The following is a 21683-nucleotide window of genomic DNA, read 5'->3' on the forward strand; positions in this document are numbered from 1 at the left end:
AAGTCAGTAAGTATTTAAGCATCTGCTATGTGCCAGGCACTGTGCTAAGTGCTGGGTACACCACAAAAGGCAAAAGGCAATCCCTGTTCTCCAGGAGCTCATAACCTAATGAGTGAGACAACGTGAAAACATCTATGTACAAACAAGGTGCATAGAGGATAAACAGGAAATGATCATCACAGGAAGGTACAGGAATTAAGGACTGGGAAAGACTTCCTTTGGAAGGATATGAGCTATACTGTTAGAATATCTATGCTGATGAAAGCTCAGATCCATTAAAGTTTTGAAGAATTAGGAAAATTTTTCTGACAATTTAGGTCATCCAAAAATGGAATGGACTGTCTTGTGAGATAATGATAAATATGAGCTGTATCACCATGGGTTCTCTATTACCAGAATTATTAAAGCACAGGTTGAATGATTACCTGTCAGATGTAATAGGAGAGTAAAAGATTATACTAGATGACCTCTACGGTCAATTATAACTCTTAAGATTGCATGAATCCAATGTGGCAGAGAATGAAGGAATTTTCTAGAAATAGAATTCAGACTTGACCCCTTTATGGAAGCCAAAAATCAAGTTTCTGGGATATTTTAAGATCAAAGACATTACAGATATTCTTTAGCCTATGGTGGGCCTATATTCTGTAGCTTCTTACCCACTCTGTTCCAACACTACTAAACGTTTCTCAAATCACTAATACCCAGGACCTCAAGGGAAGCTGTTTGTGACAGAACCCACACATCATATTTTGTAAATCCTAAACTGCTAGAACCTAGATGACCACAGCATTGACTTATAGTGACTTGCAGTTACAGAGTTTCTAATAATTTTGACTTCACTTCTTTTGGTTAAGTCCTTAATAGAGACATACATGTTTAGAAATTTTTGAAGGAAAACTGCATGAACGTAATTTCTTCCCTTTGGTCTGGTCCTGTAATTTCATTGGTATAGAGAATACTCCATGAAGAACCTACCTTCACCAATGCAGATCAGCAAATGTTTTACATTTTAGAATCTGAGTGACAGAAATTGAGAGGTTGAGTGACTTGCCCAGAAACAAATAGTATGTTTAGTGCTAATAAAAAAAAAAAGCATTGAATAATATATTTGTTTGAACATAAAACACTTTAGAGGGCTTAATTTAATTTAAAGTTTATTTAAAATAGAGAATGGTTTCATGAGAGATGTCAAGTAACAAAATACAAAGGTGAAAATGAAAAAAGAAAGAATTTGTTCCAAACTTACAAAAAGAAATCATAGCAGCATTACATTTATATTGACTCCTGGTGATAAGGCCACCTTTCCTTTTACATATTATATAATATTAAGTACAGAAAAATTAACCACTACACTTGTTTTTAGAACATAAAATGTAAGTTATATAAGAGACTTCGTGCTACTCATAATAGTCAACACTCCTTCCAAACTCAATCATTTCATGGACACACACATTTTACTTACTCCTCAGTCTAAATCTGCCACCAGAGCATTTCCTCTTTCCAATGCTATAGACATTTATGAAGCACCTGTACAAGATACTCTGCTACTTGCTAGAAACATGAAAACACAATGAAAACCAGTCCCTGCTCTTAAAGAGCTTACACTCTCCTGGGGAAGTGATACAGCATGCAAACAGATAAGCATACAGGGCAACCTGAGGAAGAAGGAGCGAGCATCAACAGCGGGGGAATAAGGAAAGGTTCCTAATGGGAGCTGGAAGAAGCGTTCAGTGAGGAATTCTGAGCAGCAGAGTTGAGGAGGAAGTACATTACTGTCAAAAGGGAGAGCAAGCAAAGGTGAGGAGGTGAAAGATGACAGGACAAATATCTGCCAGTAACAACATTAACATTCACATACAGGAAACAACTTTCTGAAAGCAACAATGATGTCCTCCAGAAAGAAATAAGCATACACAATGGCAGGCCTCGTTCTCCAGGCTGTACTAAAGTGTGACTTTCTAAACATGAAGTAAGTCTTTTTAGCAGTCACTGTTGATGCAGTACTTTCTCCTCAAAACCAAAGCAAAAATATATTCTACGATCCCATGATTTTATATCACAGTCAATTCATGCTTATCTGCATTGGCAAAATATGATTTGTGAGTCATATTTTCCCTCAGTTGAGCCAAATATATCAAGTATTTTTACTAAATAAACGACTTCTTGCTGAACTGGAAGGAAAAGAAAGAGTAAACTAAGGTATCATTGTATTAACACAAGACTTTTTCAGGTTATTTTAAAATGCAAGATGTAACAAACAATTAATTGCCTACAAAATTTCATAACTCAGTTATTTTTAAAAGTGCTGTGCGTACAAAGAGGTGATCAAATCTAAGGATTATGGAAGCTCATGATGGTACTTTCAAAATGTTGTGTGACAAAACATAATAAACACGCATATGTTATGTCTAAGATACTTTCCTAAAATTAATTATTAATTATTAGGCAAACATTTTCTGACAGCTTATTCCAAGTATGTGCAACATGCTGTGTTAGGTCCTGTGGGAAATCTAAAGATGTTGACAATCCAACAGAGAAAGGACACGAACACAAATAATTACATATAAAGTAGATCATGATAAGTGCATGTGAGAAATATAAAGTACTAAGAAATTCCAAAAGAGGGGAAAATTGAATTTTGCTTGGTAGGGTTGAAGAGGAATGCAGGATAGAAGAAAATCTGAGAAGGCTTCAGAAGGACTAGGAAGAGACTCATTTGAAATAATCTATAACAATTAATGATAATAGTTAATATCAACACAATACTTTACAGTTACAAAGTAATTTACATTTGATCCTCAAAACCTAGGAGGTAGGCAATAAAAACATTATCCCCATTTTACAGATGGGGAATTTGAGGTTTAAAAAGATTACATGCTTTGTCTAAAATTATGCAGGTAATTAAACTAGTAGCTTGAAGTCAGATCTCCTGACTCCTAAGTCCCAAGTTCTTTCCACTATACCATGCTGCCTAATGCACACAAGAATTAATGAAAGCAATCTCAAAGCTTTATCATGCGAAGGTGTAGGCTAGTCTGTATAGTAAAGCACACCCAGAAAGGAAAGTTCTTGTCACTGAAATCCTTATCATGGTGAAATGGTTTAGCATCAAAACAGATATGGTTTTATCAAGGGGAATAACATTAAACACTTTAAACAACATTAATTACCAAAGGCATGGGGCTTTTCCACTTGCAGATGAAATCTCCTCTATGTGCTTCCTTCTCCTATTACAAGGTGGGTTCCTGGAAAGCAGTGGGTATCTCACTTTTCTATTTATATCCCCAGCACTTTAATACATGCTTTGTAAGCTTTTAATAAGCACCCCGCCCAACCTTATATTCTTTCTTTCTTCTAGATCATACTGACTTCATACCAGTTCTAAAATTAATAAAATAAATTTATTTGGTTCAAAAGCATAATGAAAATACGAATTTCATTGAAGATAGATAACTTATTTTTCAACCATTTAACCTTACATAAATCAAAAGGCTAAATTTTTTTCTTATAGGGAAGACCCAAATAAGCAAAGTCATCCTAAGGACACTTAAGGATAAAACCAGAACCTTATTATTACTTCCCCTGCCCCTGAAATAGTGATCAAGTGAATATCATTAACTATCGATCCATAAGCCTACTTTCCCCATCCAAAGAAAATTTTTATGATAATAATATACACATTCATTGAGAAAGGAACAGTAAGGCTTTTGCAAATGACATTCCACAGCAGAGATTTACAATGTCAAAACTGACTAAAAAGTAAAGAGAATACAAGATTCCACTGAACTTACTGACAAGCATTTAATACAGTAAAGGCTCTCTTCTAACAGGCTGTCTCTTATATGTACATCAAAAGCACTTAAGATATAAGAGAAAACATTATCAACAACTCTCTGATTACAAATACCAGATGGGTCATAAGACATGTTCTTGACAAAGATGTACATAATTGTCACTGAGGAGATCTAGTAGAGTCAAAGACATAGATGGATTCTCGACATGATTAGGTCCTGGAGATGCTCATTTGGAGATGACAGTGGGCTGACTAAATCAAATAGTGGAATATCACACAGCCTCCTACACTAAAGCCATAATCATTTTTAAAAGTATGGCATAACATAAAGAAAAAACTCAAACAGTTGATGAATGCCTATTGTCCAAACCATGATATGAAGTTAGATAACAACCTATAGAGAATTTCCATCAGTACATACCTTGGACAAATACCACAAACAGAAAATGACCTGGGCTCAGAATTTGACAGGATAAGGAGATTAGGCTAGATTTCCTCTGGGAAACAGCAAAGTTTTTTAATGACTCCAAATTTCTTTCTGAAACAAAAGTTCACTGTCTGGTGATATATGATTGTGAGTTATGAAATACTATATTCTCCAAGGAATTACAGCAGAGCATCACACAAAGAAAAGAGAAATGGAGAGATACATGGTATGCAAGGGCAATGTGACACTTCACAAATAAGGAATTATACACGAGAAAGGGCATAAAGGAGGTTATCGGAGAGGTGTTTAGCTGAAAAACATGGGTGTGTCATGTAGCAAAAACAAAACAAAACAAAACAAAACAGGTATATGTTATACCCAGAAGAACATCTGTCAGGCCCCTAATCCTGAATTTATAGGAATATATGGATTAGAATCTCAATAAGGGCAGGCATGGAGAAGTCATAATCTGCATCACTGGAAAGAATATTCACATTGATGAGACCTCAGAACCACGGGAATACTGGAACCAGTCTATAAGTGTCCAGGAAACAGCCCAGGCAAGCAATTCCGGCATGTACCTGTAAAATGCAATGTAATAAATATTTAAAAAGTTATTGCTTAGAATAGCAGGAAAAAGCCTACTAGTAGTATACTTTCTGGCAGCATGTATCAATAACGTATTTATAAAGTCCACAATAAAGAGGAAACACAAGTAGCATATCAAAATATTTGCATTATTAAAAGTTACTATGGAGAAAAATACTGATGCATATTTGCAACGGTGATTATCTTTTGGCTTCACAACATAACTAAAAATATAGGAGTGGTGGAATAAGAATGGAATGCTATTCACTGGAATTTGCTATTTGTTGGTAAGAACAACCATCAATGCAGTCACAATGATGCTACATTTCTGTGAGTTTCAACGTGTTTCTCCAACAGATAACTAACTTTAAAAACAAAATTAATTTCTTGTATTACCTACAAATAGTTGATGTAAATCTGGCTGAGTACTAACTTAGTTTGCACACCAGACAGTCTAGTATTTTAATGAAAAGTTGAAAAGATTATTCCTTCCATTAAATAAACAGAAAGATAAACAAACTCAAAAAATGAGAAATTTACAGTTTCAACAAATTTTACTTCCTGATGTCAACATTTAATGTAATGGCATAATATACTCATTACTATATGCCCCAAATAAATTAAGTGAGCCATTAATATAAAAACATTTTTAACAACTGATTTTAAAAATATGAGATATCTTAATCCTCAGACTACAGGAAAAAAATTAATTTTGGACTCTGATACATACTATTAGTGGAGCAACTTTTTTCATGTTTTCAATGTTGTACTTGCTCTTCAAAATCTCACTAATGACTGCCAGTCTAATTTCACTCAGGACTGCAGTACTATTTATTTTTTTTAATTTATGCTGAACTCCTAAATCCTCCCAAAAAAAGATTACAACAGTACCTGAGTAGCCTAACATAGTCAACAAAATGCCACATATGGCCAAGCAAGATTTTCAGAATGACAAAATGTATATGAGAAGAATTCAATATTCTTCAGCTTCTCCCCTCATGACTATTGACATATTTATTCACAGCTCAAGTATCAAAGACTTTAGAGCCAAAGAGTACCTTATGTATCACCCAATACAGCCCCTTCATTTTATTTACAGAGGAGGAAATCAAAGCTTCAGAGTTGTTCAGAGACTTGCTAAAAAGTACTAAGCACATTGACAACAGCACACAGACTAAAACTCAGGCTTTCAGACTCTTGGGTCAGTGCTTTTCCAACTATATCAGCTGCTATTTCCTTGTCTCAAGTCAAGTTTCTAACACCTTCTACCTTCACATACATATTTTTTTAAGTCTTCAAAACACATTAAAAAGATATGCAGTACATTTAAAGAAACAAGAATAAGAGGCTAACATCCAGGAAATACAAGCTAAGTTTTACAAGCCGTTCTTGAGCATTCACATGGGATTTTAAAAGCCACAGCTTCTGTCCCAGTCTTGAGACAGGCAGTAGAGAGCGTTTCAGTAAAAGCTGAAAGGGACCCTAGAGGCCACCTAGGCCAGCTCCCTTTTCTTTACAGAGGAAGAGACTGAGATCTGCGGAGGATAAGCGGTTTTCCCAAGGTGCCACAGGCAGGAACAGAGGCTTGGACTACAGATTTAATACCCTTCCCACAAAAGGCAGCATCAAGAGCAAAGACCTGAATCTGAACTGTGCCTCCTGATGCATGTGAATTGTGTGAGCATGAATAAGTCATGTAACATTGATGCATAACAGTACTTGCACTACCAAGCTCAGTAAAGAGGGAAGTGATTTGGAAACCTTAAAGCACTACAGAAAGGGGGTTATTATTATTATTGTTATAATCTATTAACCAAGAAAAGAGGCAGTTGTCCTTCAAGGAAGATCATCTTAGAGAAAACAAGAATAAGTACGTCACTACAATCTTTCTATATAGAAGTTGACTCCAAATAAACTTCTGAATACCCCACAAGTATAAAAGGAAATTTGTTATGCAATTATTAGGGATGTAACCTATTGTGAAAAACCTAATTCACAAAGTCTTTTAATGCTTTCTAATCGGGTTTGGTAAAAAGAAAAAGAACTTACCATATTTACTCTCTAATTAATATGAAGCCTATTTGTGACCCAAAATTAATGCCGTCCCGGACATGAGAGAAGAACATATCAGGATGACAGGATGTACAAAGATCAAGATTTGGGTTCTGGTCAGACTTAGAATCACCTTGAATATTCTGAGGAAGAATTCCTCCTCGTTCTAAAAGAATTCTTAAAATAAGAAACAAAGAAAGACATCAACAATTTGTATGTCAATAATCAAGTAACCAGAATAATGTGTATAGGACATTATTCTGCTGGGGGGGGGTTGATTTTGGTATGAGACTGTTCTAGTAAAGATCTACAAACCAAAAAGGAAATTAATTATATTTCAATTATGATACCTGGCCTATTCTGCAAATGGGTTCTATATCCTTAATTAATAAGATAACAGGGCAACCTTCCATATTGTACTCTATAGACTTGGTTTAAGTAGAAAGCTTTGCAAACAACAAAAAGGATGGAAAGAGATACTTCTAAAGCAAATTAAAGGTATTTTTATGCAAGCTCACTCATTAGACTGAATTCAAACATTTTAGAATTGTTTTTAAAAATATCATCTGGCCCTCTTTTCTCCTTATTCTCTCTGGATTTTTAATAAGAAAAATAGTTAACAAAGTATTATATTATATACAAGGCTACAAAGTAATAAGGTTGGTTCTTAAAGTCATATGTAGAAATAAGTTGTATTCTTTTATAGTTGTATAAAAAAATTAAAAACTCTTTGCAGTTCACTTTGCTTCTGGAAGCAAAAGAACAGAACCAAACATAGACAAAATCAATGCCACTATGGGCAATCACACCCAGTTTTCTAGAGGCATTAATAATAAAACTCAAAAAAATTCAAATAGCAAGCCTCCAGAAAAATACCTTTAAAGGTAATAGGTTTTATATCATCCTAGTTATTTTAAACTAAAGAACCACAGTCTTCTACCCAGCTGATAATAAAAGTGTTCTCTGGTTATGTACTGCATTACTTAAATAAATCAGCTTAATGTCTCACCATCTTTGGAAAACTTTAGCCTATGTATTACTCATGATTAAAAGCAAGCTTTGAACTTTCTGTCAACCTAGGACTTTTAAAAATGATTAGATCACATACCAAATATTCTCTTTTTCCTTTCAAATCAAAAAAAGGCTAAGGAAAATTTCTATATTGTTTCACTAGAACAGGTTTCATCTTTTATCTAGATTTTTGATGTAACTGGGTTCTCAGCTAGTTGATGTCAGCATCCTGAGTGTCTCAGGGATATCATTTTGGTCTTATAATGAAAAGGCTGGTATTTTGTGTTCTACAGAAAAGAAATCAAACTTACCTAGTGGCTTTACGTATGTCAACATAGGGATTTGGTGAATCAACTAGTCTTACACATTGAGGGTCAAGATTATAAAAGGCCTTTGCTGAATCTCTCGGAAGAGTAAAACAACAAGGTCCCACTGAAGGGCCCATTACAACAAGAATATCTTCCAGGCGACAGCCATATTCTGCTACCAGAGCATTGACAGTAGCCATAGCAACTCCTAACAACGTACCCTTCCATCCTAGACAAGAGTAAGGGGAAAACAGTCAAAATTTGGAAATGCTGGACAATTATGGTTTGAACAGTATTTTTCACATTACTGTAATACTGAGTCAACTCCACAGTGCTAGTTCTTGAAAAAGCTATCATATTCCAATATAACACCAAGACTAGAATGCATAAGCACAACGAAAGCAATCTTCTAAACTTTGCTTAGGGCTAAGGAGGATCTGTACTGGGTCACAACATTAAGGACAGAAATGTAACAAGATTCAAGGGGAGGAAAATGAAAACAAGTTACTTATCACATTTAATTACTTTGGGGATCACTGATTTCATCAACCACTGCAGGCAGAAACCCTTCTACACCTGAGAAGTTCTTCGTGAAAAGCTACGGCCAGATTTATGGTGACTGGCCTCTCCAAATTTAGCTAGTCTCATTACTGGATGATAGCCACAGAGTTCAGAAGTGCCTTCCCAGGTTGGTAGAGCCTACAAGAGCTCCGTGAGCTCAGTAATAGGGAGAGTACAGCACAATGAGCCATCAGAATAGAACTTAAGAGAAAGAGAATATTAAATAAACACACATATGTTATCAGTAAGAATGGGATGATCTGATGGTTCTTAAAAAATATAAGGTAATTATTTTCTATTTAGAATGGAATAGGAAGAACTGAACAAAGAAGGAAGAATGAATAATATTAGACTTTTGAAGAGGTTAACTATATGAGCTGGTTAATGCCAAAATAATTTTTGATGGGAGACTATGGATTCCCTGACAATAAGAATGATCCGATTGACCAGGACCACCAGCAGATGTTTAATAAATGCCAAATATGTGCACAGCAGTGTATTGGGCATTATAGTTGGAGTTCTACCTAGAGGCAAGGAAATTAACAAGATGATCTCAGAGGTCCCTTCTTCCAATCCACAGAGTCTAAGACAGAAGATGATTTCATAAGGCAGGGTTTTATACAATAGAGAATGGGTTAGGAATTGACCTGTGATTCCTTATAGGGAAATCATAAATGAGAAAACTCCCTCTATCAATGAAAGTGCAGATTCATACCTTCTCTGCTTAAATAAAGTTCTTTTGTATTTAAAAATATAAAAACCATTCTTAATTCTTACAAAAACAGGCCAAATGTTGGTCTAAAGTATTGAGAGGTTTAGTGATAGACTCGTCCAGGGTCATTATATGTGTCAGAGGCTGGAATTAAATCCCGGTCTTCCTGGCTTCTAAGTCAGTTCTCTACCCACTACCCCCACACTGCCTGTTTTTATGCAATATAAAAGAAATAATGAACAGTCAACTGAATTTTATAGGTAAGCATGCTGCGTGCACAAGCAGGTGTGCAGACTCAGCTACAAGAAGCTACATCTTTCATAGATTCACTGAACGTGATGATTTGACAGAAATGAAGTACTGTGGTAATATATGTACTCTAATTATAGTCTATTTACTACAGTACACTGAAAACAGATAATCACCATTACAGGACCCAGGAAAAAAATTTAAGAGGAATTACATGTATGCATAATTTCCATGCTATTTACATTACCTCTGCTTTTTATTCCAATGTATCATATTTCCTTATTCTCAGATGGATGCTGCCTCTAAAACTATACTAAGACAGTGGGGTTCAGTACTGAAGACTATAATGTCACTAATTGCTTTTGCTCGTCAACTAATACTACTGCTGTCGTTCAGTTGCTTCAGTCATGGCCAACTCTTCATAGCCTCGTTTGGGGTTTTCTTGGCAGAGATACTGCAGTGGTTTGCCATTTTCTTCTCCAACTCATTTTACAGATGAGGTGCTGAGGCAAACAGGGTTAGCTGATTTTTCCAGGGTCACAAAGCTAGTAAGTGTCTGAGGCCAGATTTAAACTCAAGAAGATGAGTCTTCCTCACTCTAGGCCCAGCACTCTATCCACTACACCACCTAACTGCCTTAATATTAGTCATGTTTAAATCTGGGACAAAAACTTTCTAGTCCTTTCTTCAGTCTTTTAGTCAGACTCTTTTTTTCCTATTTAAGAAATGCTCTCAATTCATGGAACTGTTTATGAGAACTTCCAAAAAAAGATAACTTAGGATAAGAAAACAACTATCTACTCTACTCTCAATATAGACTCTATTTCAAAGTTTTACTTACCATTTCAAGGCCTCTATTGAGGCAGTTTCAGAAAATATCATTTTATTTCACAGGGATTCCTACAACCTGTGTGATCGCGGGTTTTCAGATCCAGATTTTACACCTGCTATATACCATTGTTAAGGGTCACATCTATAGTGTCTCTAACTTCATAAAGCATACCTTGTAAACTGTATATGGTAAGCTGATGTTTCAAAATAGAAAAATACTGATTTATATTCAACATATAGCGGGTATTGTAGACTATTTTCAAAATAGAACATGTAAATAAGGGACCTGAATTAGTGCTTCTCCTGTCCAAAATACAATTTTCTGACAATGCAGGGGAGTTTCCATAAGCCCTTCAATTAGTCTCTCAGACTTTAGTACACTTATTTTTCAAAAAGAAAATTTAACTGAACAGAAAGCCATAGATAACACACTTTGGTCTACTCTTGAGTATAGCTGCAATACTACATTACAGCCTTTTGAAAGTTAAAAAAAAAAAAAGAATGTGAATTTCCTAGATACTAAATCTATGTCCAAATTTTAATGCTACTTCTAAAATGCTAAAAATGAACTCACTGGCCTTCTTATATTTTGTGGCTAAATCGCTTTCTTTCCTTTTTAAGAACCTGATTGGTTACATATCTATGGAAAGGACTTTACTATCAAGGACATCTTGGAATTGGATATGAACTATTTCTCTGTATGTGGTCCACATCTTAAATATTTTAAAACCTCAAGAATTGCCAGTAGAATGTAACTGTTTTTCTTTGTATTCTTAACATTAAGAAAAGTGCCTTCGTAGAAAGTACTTAATAAATGCTTGTTGAATTAAACTGAATTTGAACCTCTGAAGCAACAAATAGGATCCACCTTCTACACCAGCAAACAGAGATAGAGAGTAAACCTGTGTTCCCCAGCAATGTTCTCTATTTAGCAAATCTGGCTACAAACCATCAAACGCCATTGCTATAACCAGGTGAGAAGCATCACAAGGTACATTCCTTTTTTCAGTGATATAAGTTCTGAAGCGCAAAGTAACAGACTGATTTGTAAAGGTGAAAAGAGACTTGGTAATTCCGGCATATTCTCTGTCTTAAGATCCTTTAATTCTTACTTAACTGATTGCCTACTTCCCCAACAAAGTTTTTCAATCCTCTTCTGTCCTGAAACCTTCCTCACACCTCCACCTTCCTATCTTCTCTCAACAAAAGATCTCACCTCTTATTTTACAAAGAAAATTGGCATCTTGACATTTAACATGTCCAAAACATAACTCATCATCTTTCACCCCAAACCCAAACTTCAAAACTTCTCAATTTTTGTCAGAAGCACCACCACTTTGCTGGGCTCCCATCATAACTTTGGTTTTCTCTTTGATTCATCTTACTCCATTTATATAGCAGCAAAATCTTGATGTTTCTACCTTCACCACATCTTTTGCATAGAACTTCCTCTTTTAGTAACATAGCTATAATCCCAGTATGAGCTTCTTACCTAGATTACTACCAAAGCCAAATTTTTCCTCTGCCTCAATCATCTCCTTCAGTCTATCCTACACAACACTGCCAAAGTGATTTCTTTAAGCATATATCTATCCATGTCATTCCCTACTCAATAAACTCCAATGATACCCTACTGTCTCTAGGATAAACCATAAGCTCCTTTAATTTTAAAGCCCTTCACAGCCTTGCTCCAACATTCCTTTCCAGCCTCAATGGGCATTACTTGTCCTCTCACACTGGGATTCAGTCATACTGGCTTTCTCTTTGTTCCTCACACACAACACCTCACCTCCCTCTTCTGTGTTTTCATACTTGCTGTCCTCTATGCCTGGAATACTCTTCCTTCTCCCCTCCACTTACAAGAATTTCTCTCTTCCTTTAAGATGCTCTTCAATTACAATCTTCTACCTGAAACCTTTCCTGATCCCTTCAACCACTGATTCCCCTGCACTCCAACCACCTTTTATTTAACTATGTCATTTATTCTCTTCATATTTGTTTTGTATAAACTTACATATGCCTTGCTGTCTCACATATTAGAATATAAGCTCCTTGTGTGTAAGGATTGTTGGATTCATCCTATTTGTAACCCTAGCTTTGAGCTCAGTACCTGGCATGCAGCAGGTGCTTAAGATACCATTACTGATTGACTGAAGATCATACTCAAATGAGAATCTACATACTGTTCTAACAAAGCTCCAGGAATTTATTATCTTCCCCAAACCATGAATGACAAGTGATCCAAGCTATTAAGAAGTTTTTCTTTACATTTATTTTAAATTTTTTCAACTTTAGCTTAAGTTTCTTCTCCTATCCCAATATACCTCAAAACCAACTGTCCGATATCCACCAAACCTTAAACACTCTATGACAAAAGGAGCCAACAGTGAAATAAGTAATGAAATAGAGTTACCAGAATGGGCAACACCACATGCTTTTTTTACAGGATCTGCAAAAACCAAAGGTAGACAGTCTGCCCCAAGAGCCGCTATGGTGGCACCTCTTTGGTTGGTTGTTATTCCATCATAAGAATCAGGCTCCTTCTTGCCCATTATCCAGACACCATTGGCATGATCAGTCTAATGACAGGGAAGATTTAAGGCAAACAAGGAAAAAAAGTTTTAAAAGAGAAATTATTAATAACTTTAAAATTATCACAATATACAGCTACATTATCATCTTAAGATTACTATTAAACTGTTAAGTCCATGAGATGTCTGACTCTCCTATAGATGATAAACACTAGGTGCCCTTGGACCAACATATTATCACATCTTGATATAAAAATATAAAAGCAATATAATTTTAAAAACTTTTCAAATGAAAAATCCATAAATATTACTTAAAGGAAAATTAGAAAACCAATAGGTCCCAAGGTTAAAAATTCAAACAGAGGAAGCTAAGTAGCACATTGAGTAGAGTGTAGTGCCTGGAGTCGAGAAGACCTGAGTTCAAATCCAGCCTCTAGACACTTAGCTGTATGATGCGGATAAGTCACTTAGCTTCTGTCTGAGTTTCTTCAACAGTAAAATGAAGACAATAACAGCAGCTACATCCCAGGGTTGTTGTGAGGATCAAATGAGGCAATATTTATAAAGCAGTTAGTTTGGCACACAGCAGGTGCTTTATACATGCTTGTTTCCTCCCTTTCTAGGGACCCAGGCTTTGTCAGTAAAAAGGCATCTTTTCATCAGTGACTGTTCTGTTTGCTTTTGAAGCTAGTGGAATGAACTCCTTTTGTTTTTAACCACACCCAATACTCTTGTAAATCAAAAAGGTTAGCCAGTGAAGCCATATACCAGTAGGCTTAACCTGCAACCAGTATGGTACTACAGTGCTTTTAGAAGACATTCCAAGTGGCAGATAAATATTATGTATCTATACGGTCTGATATGTCTATTGGAGAAAATCAAGAATAAACGTCCTTAGAATATAGGCGGAAAAACTAAAGCAAAAGTAGCCTGATCAGAAATCACATGATCAAATTTACTTTAATTTTCTCATCCGTGAAGCAACAAATTACCTTTATGCGGTGAAATTTTTCAGAGTCAAACCCTGCCGCTTGAGCCAACCTGCGCAGATTTTCTTGAACAACAGCTTTTGGATCTCTACGCTTAGTACTACTGAAGAGATTGAAAGAACTGAGAGTGGGTAGGTAGGATATCCCACCTGTCCTGGTAGTGAAGCCATGTATGAAGGTATCTGTTAAAAATATTCAGTAAAAGATTCAAAATAAATTCCATGCACGAAGACTAATACTTTACAATGCTCCTATCAGATGATATTGATAAGTGGTACTGATCAGATACCAGCAAGGATTTCTTAAGTCTATAGGGATAGCTAGGGAGGATTGGGCTAAACAAATGGGCCTGAGTTTGATCTAGTTTAAAAGGCAATGGAAGCCTTCTGAAAATCATCAAAGTAACTACTGCTGTATCAAGCAGCCAATACTATGTGTCTTCTGGCTGCCAAGCCTGAAGGCTCCAGAAAGCTATGCCTTCTTAATCATTACACAACCTCTTCCACCATCCCATAAAAAATTCATCCAGACCCTCAGCTTAAGTACTATAATCAGAATCCTTGTCTTGATAACATGCTTTCCAGTAACTAGTCCAATCTTCCCAACTTTGCTATAATACACGACCATATTGGCAATCTTTGAAAACAGTTTATCCCTCATGTGGTAACTGGATAACTGACCCAGCTATAATAGTTTATTTCAAGTCAATTTTATAGGATGGAGGCCTGAGCAATGGAAATTCAGACCCAATGCCCCACACCAACAACAGGTAGTAAAGAATAGTGTTACCCGAATAGAGGCATGCAAGTGCTATATAAATCCTGGTGCTGAGGGCCCAAATACTTCTAACAATGAAAACAGTTCACGTATATGCAGTATGGTTTGCAAAGTTTTCCCAAGCCCGAGCCAAAGAAGTAGATAATGTAAATATTATTTTTCCTTGCCAGGTTCTATTTTCCCAAATTTATGTTAATTCCTCTTTAGTTTCTAGCTCCACTGATCATGTCCTCCATATTTCTCTCCTCATGAAGCATACAGTCTATTAAGGAGATAAGACAAACAATGTTATGTAATATTATTACTACTTATATTATTAGAAAGCGTAGCGTGAAGTGCAAGAGGAAAGACTGTCACCAAAGAAGAGGCTTCTTAAAAGAGGTGGCATTCAATCTGGATTTTAGAGGATGGGTAAGAATTCACAAGCTACAGATGGGTAAGAAGGATATTTTAGGAATAAGAAACAGTACAAGCAAAGCCAACACCAGGACAGCCAAATATGCCTCATCATATTCAGAGCACAGAGCAGTCCAGTTTTTTTGGAATAACGCGTGAAAGGTAGGGTGACATTAAATAATAGTGGATAAGAATACTATCTGGAACCACAGAACAAAATGATCTTTTGAACTCTGACACAGCCAGCAAGGTGCAGTACAAAGACTCCTGAAATTGTAATCACAGCGCCCTAGTAGGGTCACTTATCAGTGACTGTTGACAAGTCAATTAAGAATTCTCTCTAGATCTTAGTTTAAGTTAGGCAACAAGCAGGATACGTCTAGCTCAAAATCTAGATTCTACAGTGACCTCATCAACAGAAGTTCTCCAAGGCTGAGTTAATGAGACAGCATGCCAATAAAAAGGGAATGCCAATTACACAGTTAATACTAATAGGTTTTGTTTATTTGTCCTTGATATCCATCTTAGTGAACCTTATTATCTCCTTCTAGCCAGAGAAGGGGAAGTGTCTCCTCCCCAAAAAGATAAAATTCTTTATCTCTTTTCCTTTGAAGCAGGTTTATGTTATCAGAGATCAACTAACTATTCTCTTGCTAAATCAAGAGTGGTATATTGATTTTACCCAAACAAGAGGAGATATTCTGATGCAGATAAGTGTGGTTATGCCTTTTATATAAGAAAGAGAGGTGAGGGTGTTTTATACTATGTTCTACAGAAGGAAACAATTGTCAGATAATGCTTCAGACCAGTAGTCTCAAAGTTTTTTTGATACCACTATCTGTGGAAAAAAAATTGTGTAAGTACCCCTAGTATATGTATATTTATTTATTTATAAATTACATACAGGTGCTATTATGTATATTACAAAATAAACACAAAAACAGAAACTGAAAATATTTTATTTATTAAAAGTATAAAACCCCTTTTTGATCTCACTTAAAATTATCAATTTAATGACAGCAAAATTAATGAATGCTTCATTGGTCTCGAAAATTTTTGTTTAACACTTTGTATAAAGCACTTCACAGATCTGTTTTAAGGTCAGTTTATTTAGAAACCTGGTTTTAATGGCTGCCATAACTGAAAAAGATACCTCACAAAATCACATAGATCCAAGTGCATTGTGGGCCATGCTTACTAAATCATTATATTCATTAGTACTCTAAGTATACAGATACATTGTTATAGGTGACACAGACATTGTTTTCAGCAACCTGGCAAGGAAACAGGAAATATTCAGAAGAAAAATATAGACAACATGGATGAAGAGGGTGGCATAGCCCAAAATTGGCTATTGTGGGGAACATAGAATGTGATCCACATTCCTACCACCTTACTGGTTGTTCACATATGAACTGAGGTCAAGCTAAAGTCTCCACTTTGAAGACCACTGCTTTAAAAAATGTGAATGCTTACTGTTACTCATCCACTAATAAGGGGGCCATCTTTATCAAATATATGATTTAAATTCTAGGAAAAAAAACATATAAAAGTGAATACACCTAGAAAAGTGTTCCAGTATATCCAGAGATATAAAATCTAACAAGTGAACTATATTTATTTTGAAATATGTTAACAATCATATCTTGTTAATACCAGCAAAATTTTCCAGGTTATTTCTATGCTTGCCAATGATGTTAATTTTCCATTTGTAAAATGGCAATATGGTTTATGATATTTTGCTTGCTAAGAAGAGAGCTGTGATAAAATTGTACATCTCGCTCCTTAGTCAAGCTATCAGTAATTAGTAAGAATTCACATGCCAAATATATGCCATGCACTGGGGATAAAAACAAGTAATTATACAGTTAAAAAGTGAACTGGATTTGGAGTCACAGGATTAAAATCCTACCTCTGCCACTTCCAGCTATACTCTCTATTAACCCTCTCTTGGCCTAAGTTCCTTATCAGTTAAATGAGGATTTTATACTATAAGTTCTCTTTCAGCTTTAAAACCATGACCTTTTGATTCTTTAACTATCTAGAGAATATATACAAAAGCTATACAAGGTAGTTTGGGGAGGAAGAGTTTGAGAGCTAAGTAGATCAGAAAAAGGCATCAAGTTATGCTTAATGTAATTGAAACTTGAAGGAAACAAGAGATTTGAAGAGGCAGAGATGAGAAGAGAGTGAATTCCAGGAATAAGGACAGCCAGCACAAAAGCAGAGAGACAGGATGTGGAGCGTCTAGTTTGGCTCAACCAAAGAGTAGGAGAAAAGAAATAAAACATAACAAAGCTAGAAAGATAGCTGAGACCAGGTTGTGAAGGGCCTTAAATGCTAGAGACAAGAGAGAAAAATGGGGGTACACTAAGTAAAGAAGTGACATCACTCATCAATGCAATGACCAAGCACAATTCCAGATGAACAATTAAGAATGCTACTTACTTTCTGACAGAAAGGTCATAAGACTCAAGATGGTATTTTTTTCCCCTCTCTCAATTAGAGAGATAGGAGAAAGAGAAAATAAATGCTTTTTAGAGAAAGAAAATTATTCTGACAGTGTATGAAAAAATGGATTGGGAAAGGGAGAGATTTGAGGCTGGGAGACCAGTTAGGAGGTTCTTGCACTAACCGAAGCAATAAATGATGAGGGACTGAACTAGAGTGGTGACTATGTTAGTACACAGGAGGTGACGTGTTTAGAAAATTCTGAACTTTTCTATAGTGTCTTATCATTCCTTTTTTTTCTTGATATATCCACAATTTTACTGACCTGGGTATTCCCTCTACCAACAAAACCAAAGACAGGAATGATTTTTTGTGATGCTCAATAAATAATTACTAAGTGAATGAATACCAAATGAAGATTATATATCTGTGGGGCTGCTAGGTGGCGCAGTGCATAGAGCACCGGCCCTGGATTGAGGAGGACCTGAGTTCAAATTCGGCCTCAGACACATAACACTTACCAGCTGTGTGACCCTGGGCAAGTCATTTAACCCCACTGCCTAAAACAACAAAAACAAACAAACAAAAAAGATATATCTGTGTATGTGTGCGTGCATGTGTGTGTGTGTGTGTGTGTGTGTGTACGTGTACGTGTATACACATAAGCCATTAAAAAGAGACCAAATTAAGCAGAGAAGAGGGATGTAGAAGAGATTAGATGAGTGCCTAAAGAGTTGACTACATGCATACATGAAAAATAAATGGATATAACCTAAAATACCTGGGATCAAGGAAGATGTGAGAATGGTGAGTTCCCCCTTCAGTCCTGGTAGACTTCTCAAATATGTTTTGATATCATTCTGGATTTCTTCTAATTCTTGGTTTGTAACAGTGTTTAGCTCAATGGATTCTTTTATATGGCTCTCTCCCAAATCTAGTGGTAAGTCTTCAAACTCAAAATGATAAACATCAGTGAAGAGTTGATCAATAAAAACTTTCATTAATGCTTTCTTCTGTAGTGTTGTCATTATTGTAATACTACTCAAATTTTCTTCATCAAGTTTTTGCTTAATTATATATAAGGTAGCAGCCATACTGGAATTACTTACAACCTCAAATCCCACTGGAAGGGCTGGTAAACTACTGATCATTTCAAGTTCACTATCACCATGTTCACCGCCATTTTCACATCTGAGATTACAGCAATGCATTATGTAAAAGAATTTGGCATTTGTGGCATGCAGGTACTGGACAGCATTCAGTGTTTTTAGTAGAGCACAATTACTCTGAGAGTTCAATTTCAAACCAAAGAAATCGATCAATACTGCTTCTGCCATATTGTTATAAAGCTCCTCAAAAAGAATCCTGCACCCAATAAACTACCTATAAAGAAAAAATATAATATCAACATACAAATTATTCAATTGTTACAGTAAAAAAGATTGTGTATTTTATTTTAAAAATTATATTTGGATATAAAAAAACTAATCCATCAAATAATATAACCAATGAAGTAATGCCTTATTTTCCATATAAAAATTTGTGCAGTGTTTTACATAGGAAGAGTTAAGTATTAACTAAAGAAGAGCCTTAGGATCCTTTTTTTTTTCATTACAGGTAGTTAGCTTAGGAAATATCTTTAAAACTGACAAGATTGTTCATATCTTGCCACAAGATATGAACTACCTTACCAAGCACCTGGAGCCAGGATGCAGCTTTTTCACTTACTAACCAAGCCATTTTAACTTCACTGAGTGCTTTCTCATCTGTGACATGAAGACAAGATAAGAATACTTCTAATATGGACCTCAGAGGGTTCATGTATAGATCAAATGAGATAAAATAAGTGAAAGTGCTCTGTAAATCAAAAGTTATATCTTGTTGTTATTTGGTCATTTCAGTTGTATCCCACCCTGTGACCCCTTTTTTTTGGGGGGGGTTTCTTGGGAGAGATACTGGAGTGGTTTGCCATATCCTTCTCCAGATCATTTTTTATAGATAAGGAACTGAGGCAAACAGGATTAAGTGATTTGCCCAGGGCACACAGCTAGTAAGTGTCAGAGGCGGGATTTGAAGTCAGGAAGATAAGTCTTCCTGATTCTAAGCCCAGTGCTTTACTCACTGTACCACCTAACTACGTAATAGCTTATACTTACTAAATTTCAGTCCAATGAAATCACTGGTTTATAAAGCAGCCTCATCATATGGATTAAATAGCTCAAGAGAATAGCTCATAGGGATTAAAGTTTTGTAAAGTGCTTTACATACATTGTTCTCATTTGATCGTCACATAAAACCTGTGAGGCAGGTTATTATCTCCATATTACAAATGAGAAAACTGAGACCCAAAGAGGTGAATTGACTTGCTCAACATCACCCAGCAAGTGAGTGGAAGTTCTGGAACTTGAACACAAGTCTTTTCAACTCTATCTATGGCCTTTCTATTATATTTCTTTAAAAGGAGAACAGCCAATAGGGAAATCTTTCTTATTTTATATGTATAGAATTGTGTATCTACATAGTACTACAACACACATCTTGATTAAATCAGTATAGATACTATAACCCTCTTCTTCCTTCAGCCATCAACATGGCACTTGGCACTTTTTGAAGGGCTCAGGCTGGAGACCAAGTCATAACCCCTATTCTTTCCTTAGGCTCTATAATGCCATGCCCTTCTTCTCACATCCCATCCCACTTCTTGCTCCCCAGCACTGTTATTTCCTAACATACTTAATGTTTATACTTCCCGTTCTTTATGTAAAGATGCCCTTAGTGTTAATTTGTAACAGAGTTTACCTAACTACAAATGGCACAGTGATTTGTCGTCCCTACCTGCCCCCTAAATGGTCCTACTGCCTTTTTCCTTTTCCTAAAGTATCAAGGGATCAATGTCTATCTCAGTTTCCTTCCCCTTCCCCTCCTTTTTATCATTCTTAAGGTATGCCTGGTCTTACAGATTCCCCCCAAATATATATGCATACACATAGATACATATGTATATACATATATACACATACATATGTGCACACATATATAGCTCAACGGATTTTGTAGATATCTGTACAGATATAGGCAGGTTTATATCTATGTATGTAGACACAGATCTATGTATATGTACATATAGATCTATATCTATGCATATTTATCTATAGTTCTACACACATCCACATAGGTATTACACAATATGGAACATTACAAACATTATGTTATATTATAGATACATTATTATTAGATAATATATGATCACTGGTGCTATTCTTAAGGGTGCTGATCCTTAGGTCAGGGCTAAGGTAGCCCAGCCTTGAACTTGAACCCGTCCCTCGGCCTTAGTGCCACCAAAGCTCTTAGCACTTGTCCTTGTGGGTGGTTAAAGTCATCTCACTAGAGGCTGGTTCAACTGTCCTCAAACGGTAGGCACTTCGCTTATTACTCTTAAGCTCCTTCAATGACTGCGACCCCGGTGCCCTGCTGGGGCGGCGCTGGCTACCGTCCCTGTCGCTGTCATTAGCGTCAAGCCCTAAAAATTAAACACTCCCAGGAAGCAGTGACCGGGTTAAGCCCACAGCTGATAACGATGCCCTCAGCTGGTGCCACGGTCCTCATGACTCACACACACACACAGCAGCCCCACGCTGCTTGGGCTCGCGGCGGTTCCCCGTTACTGACCTACAGACAGCCCGTACTTACAGCCCCAGGACGCGCGGCAGGACAACCTTCAACCTGCAGACTCCGCAAGGCAAGCTTCCTGGGGAAGCTGCACGAGCATGCGCACTGGGCTCGGCTGGACTGGGGGATGCGGACTGGCCCGCACCGCAGCTGCGCAGTGCGTCCGAAGATGCTGCGGCACTTCCGGCTTAGGAACGAGAGCCCCTGGACCCCACCCCCTTCCCCCAACATACACACTCTCACGGACCCCAACTCCAGGCGTGGCCTTATCTTAAAGCGAGGGTGGGGCAAGAAAATAAACCTGGAGAAAGAGCCCGAGAACTAGCCAGGGCTGG

The 21683-nt window shown here is 36.5% G+C and overlaps 1 protein-coding gene across 2 annotated transcripts; it reads right to left on the reverse strand.

The window, feature by feature from the left end:
* Positions 1–1140: 1140 nt before the first annotated feature.
* LACC1 (laccase domain containing 1) lies at positions 1141–21528 on the reverse strand. 2 transcript variants are annotated; one of them, XM_020971673.2, is made up of 7 exons: positions 21349–21528; positions 18461–19062; positions 14059–14237; positions 12949–13114; positions 8186–8411; positions 6861–7040; positions 1141–4804 (listed from the first exon to the last, which is right to left on the reverse strand). In XM_020971673.2, exons 2-6 carry the CDS (start codon positions 19014–19016, stop codon positions 6866–6868), a joined length of 1302 nt encoding a protein of 433 aa, XP_020827332.1. In that variant the 5' UTR covers positions 19017–19062; positions 21349–21528; the 3' UTR covers positions 1141–4804; positions 6861–6865. The 2 variants fall into 2 exon arrangements, with proteins under 2 accessions (XP_020827332.1, XP_020827327.1); XM_020971668.2 differs by having other exon boundaries at positions 21370–21527.
* Positions 21529–21683: the final 155 nt, after the last annotated feature.

This window comes from Phascolarctos cinereus, unplaced genomic scaffold (assembly GCF_003287225.1).
Source record: "Phascolarctos cinereus isolate Bilbo 61053 unplaced genomic scaffold, phaCin_HiC Scaffold_7;HRSCAF=346, whole genome shotgun sequence".
Lineage (NCBI taxonomy): Eukaryota > Metazoa > Chordata > Mammalia > Diprotodontia > Phascolarctidae > Phascolarctos > Phascolarctos cinereus.

What these genes read in the sequence shown, in the direction of transcription:
- LACC1 (XM_020971673.2), bottom strand. Translation starts at nt 19,016, where the DNA reads ATGGCAGAAGCAGTATTGATCGATTTCTTTGGTTTGAAATTGAACTCT. An exon ending in CACATCTTCCTTGATCCCAG is followed by an intron (nt 14,238 to 18,460) that starts GTATTTTAGGTT and finishes TATTTTTAACAG; the next exon opens with ATACCTTCATACATGGCTTC. An exon ending in ATGTGGTGTTGCCCATTCTG is followed by an intron (nt 8,412 to 12,948) that starts GTAACTCTATTT and finishes ACTCTTGTCTAG; the next exon opens with GATGGAAGGGTACGTTGTTA.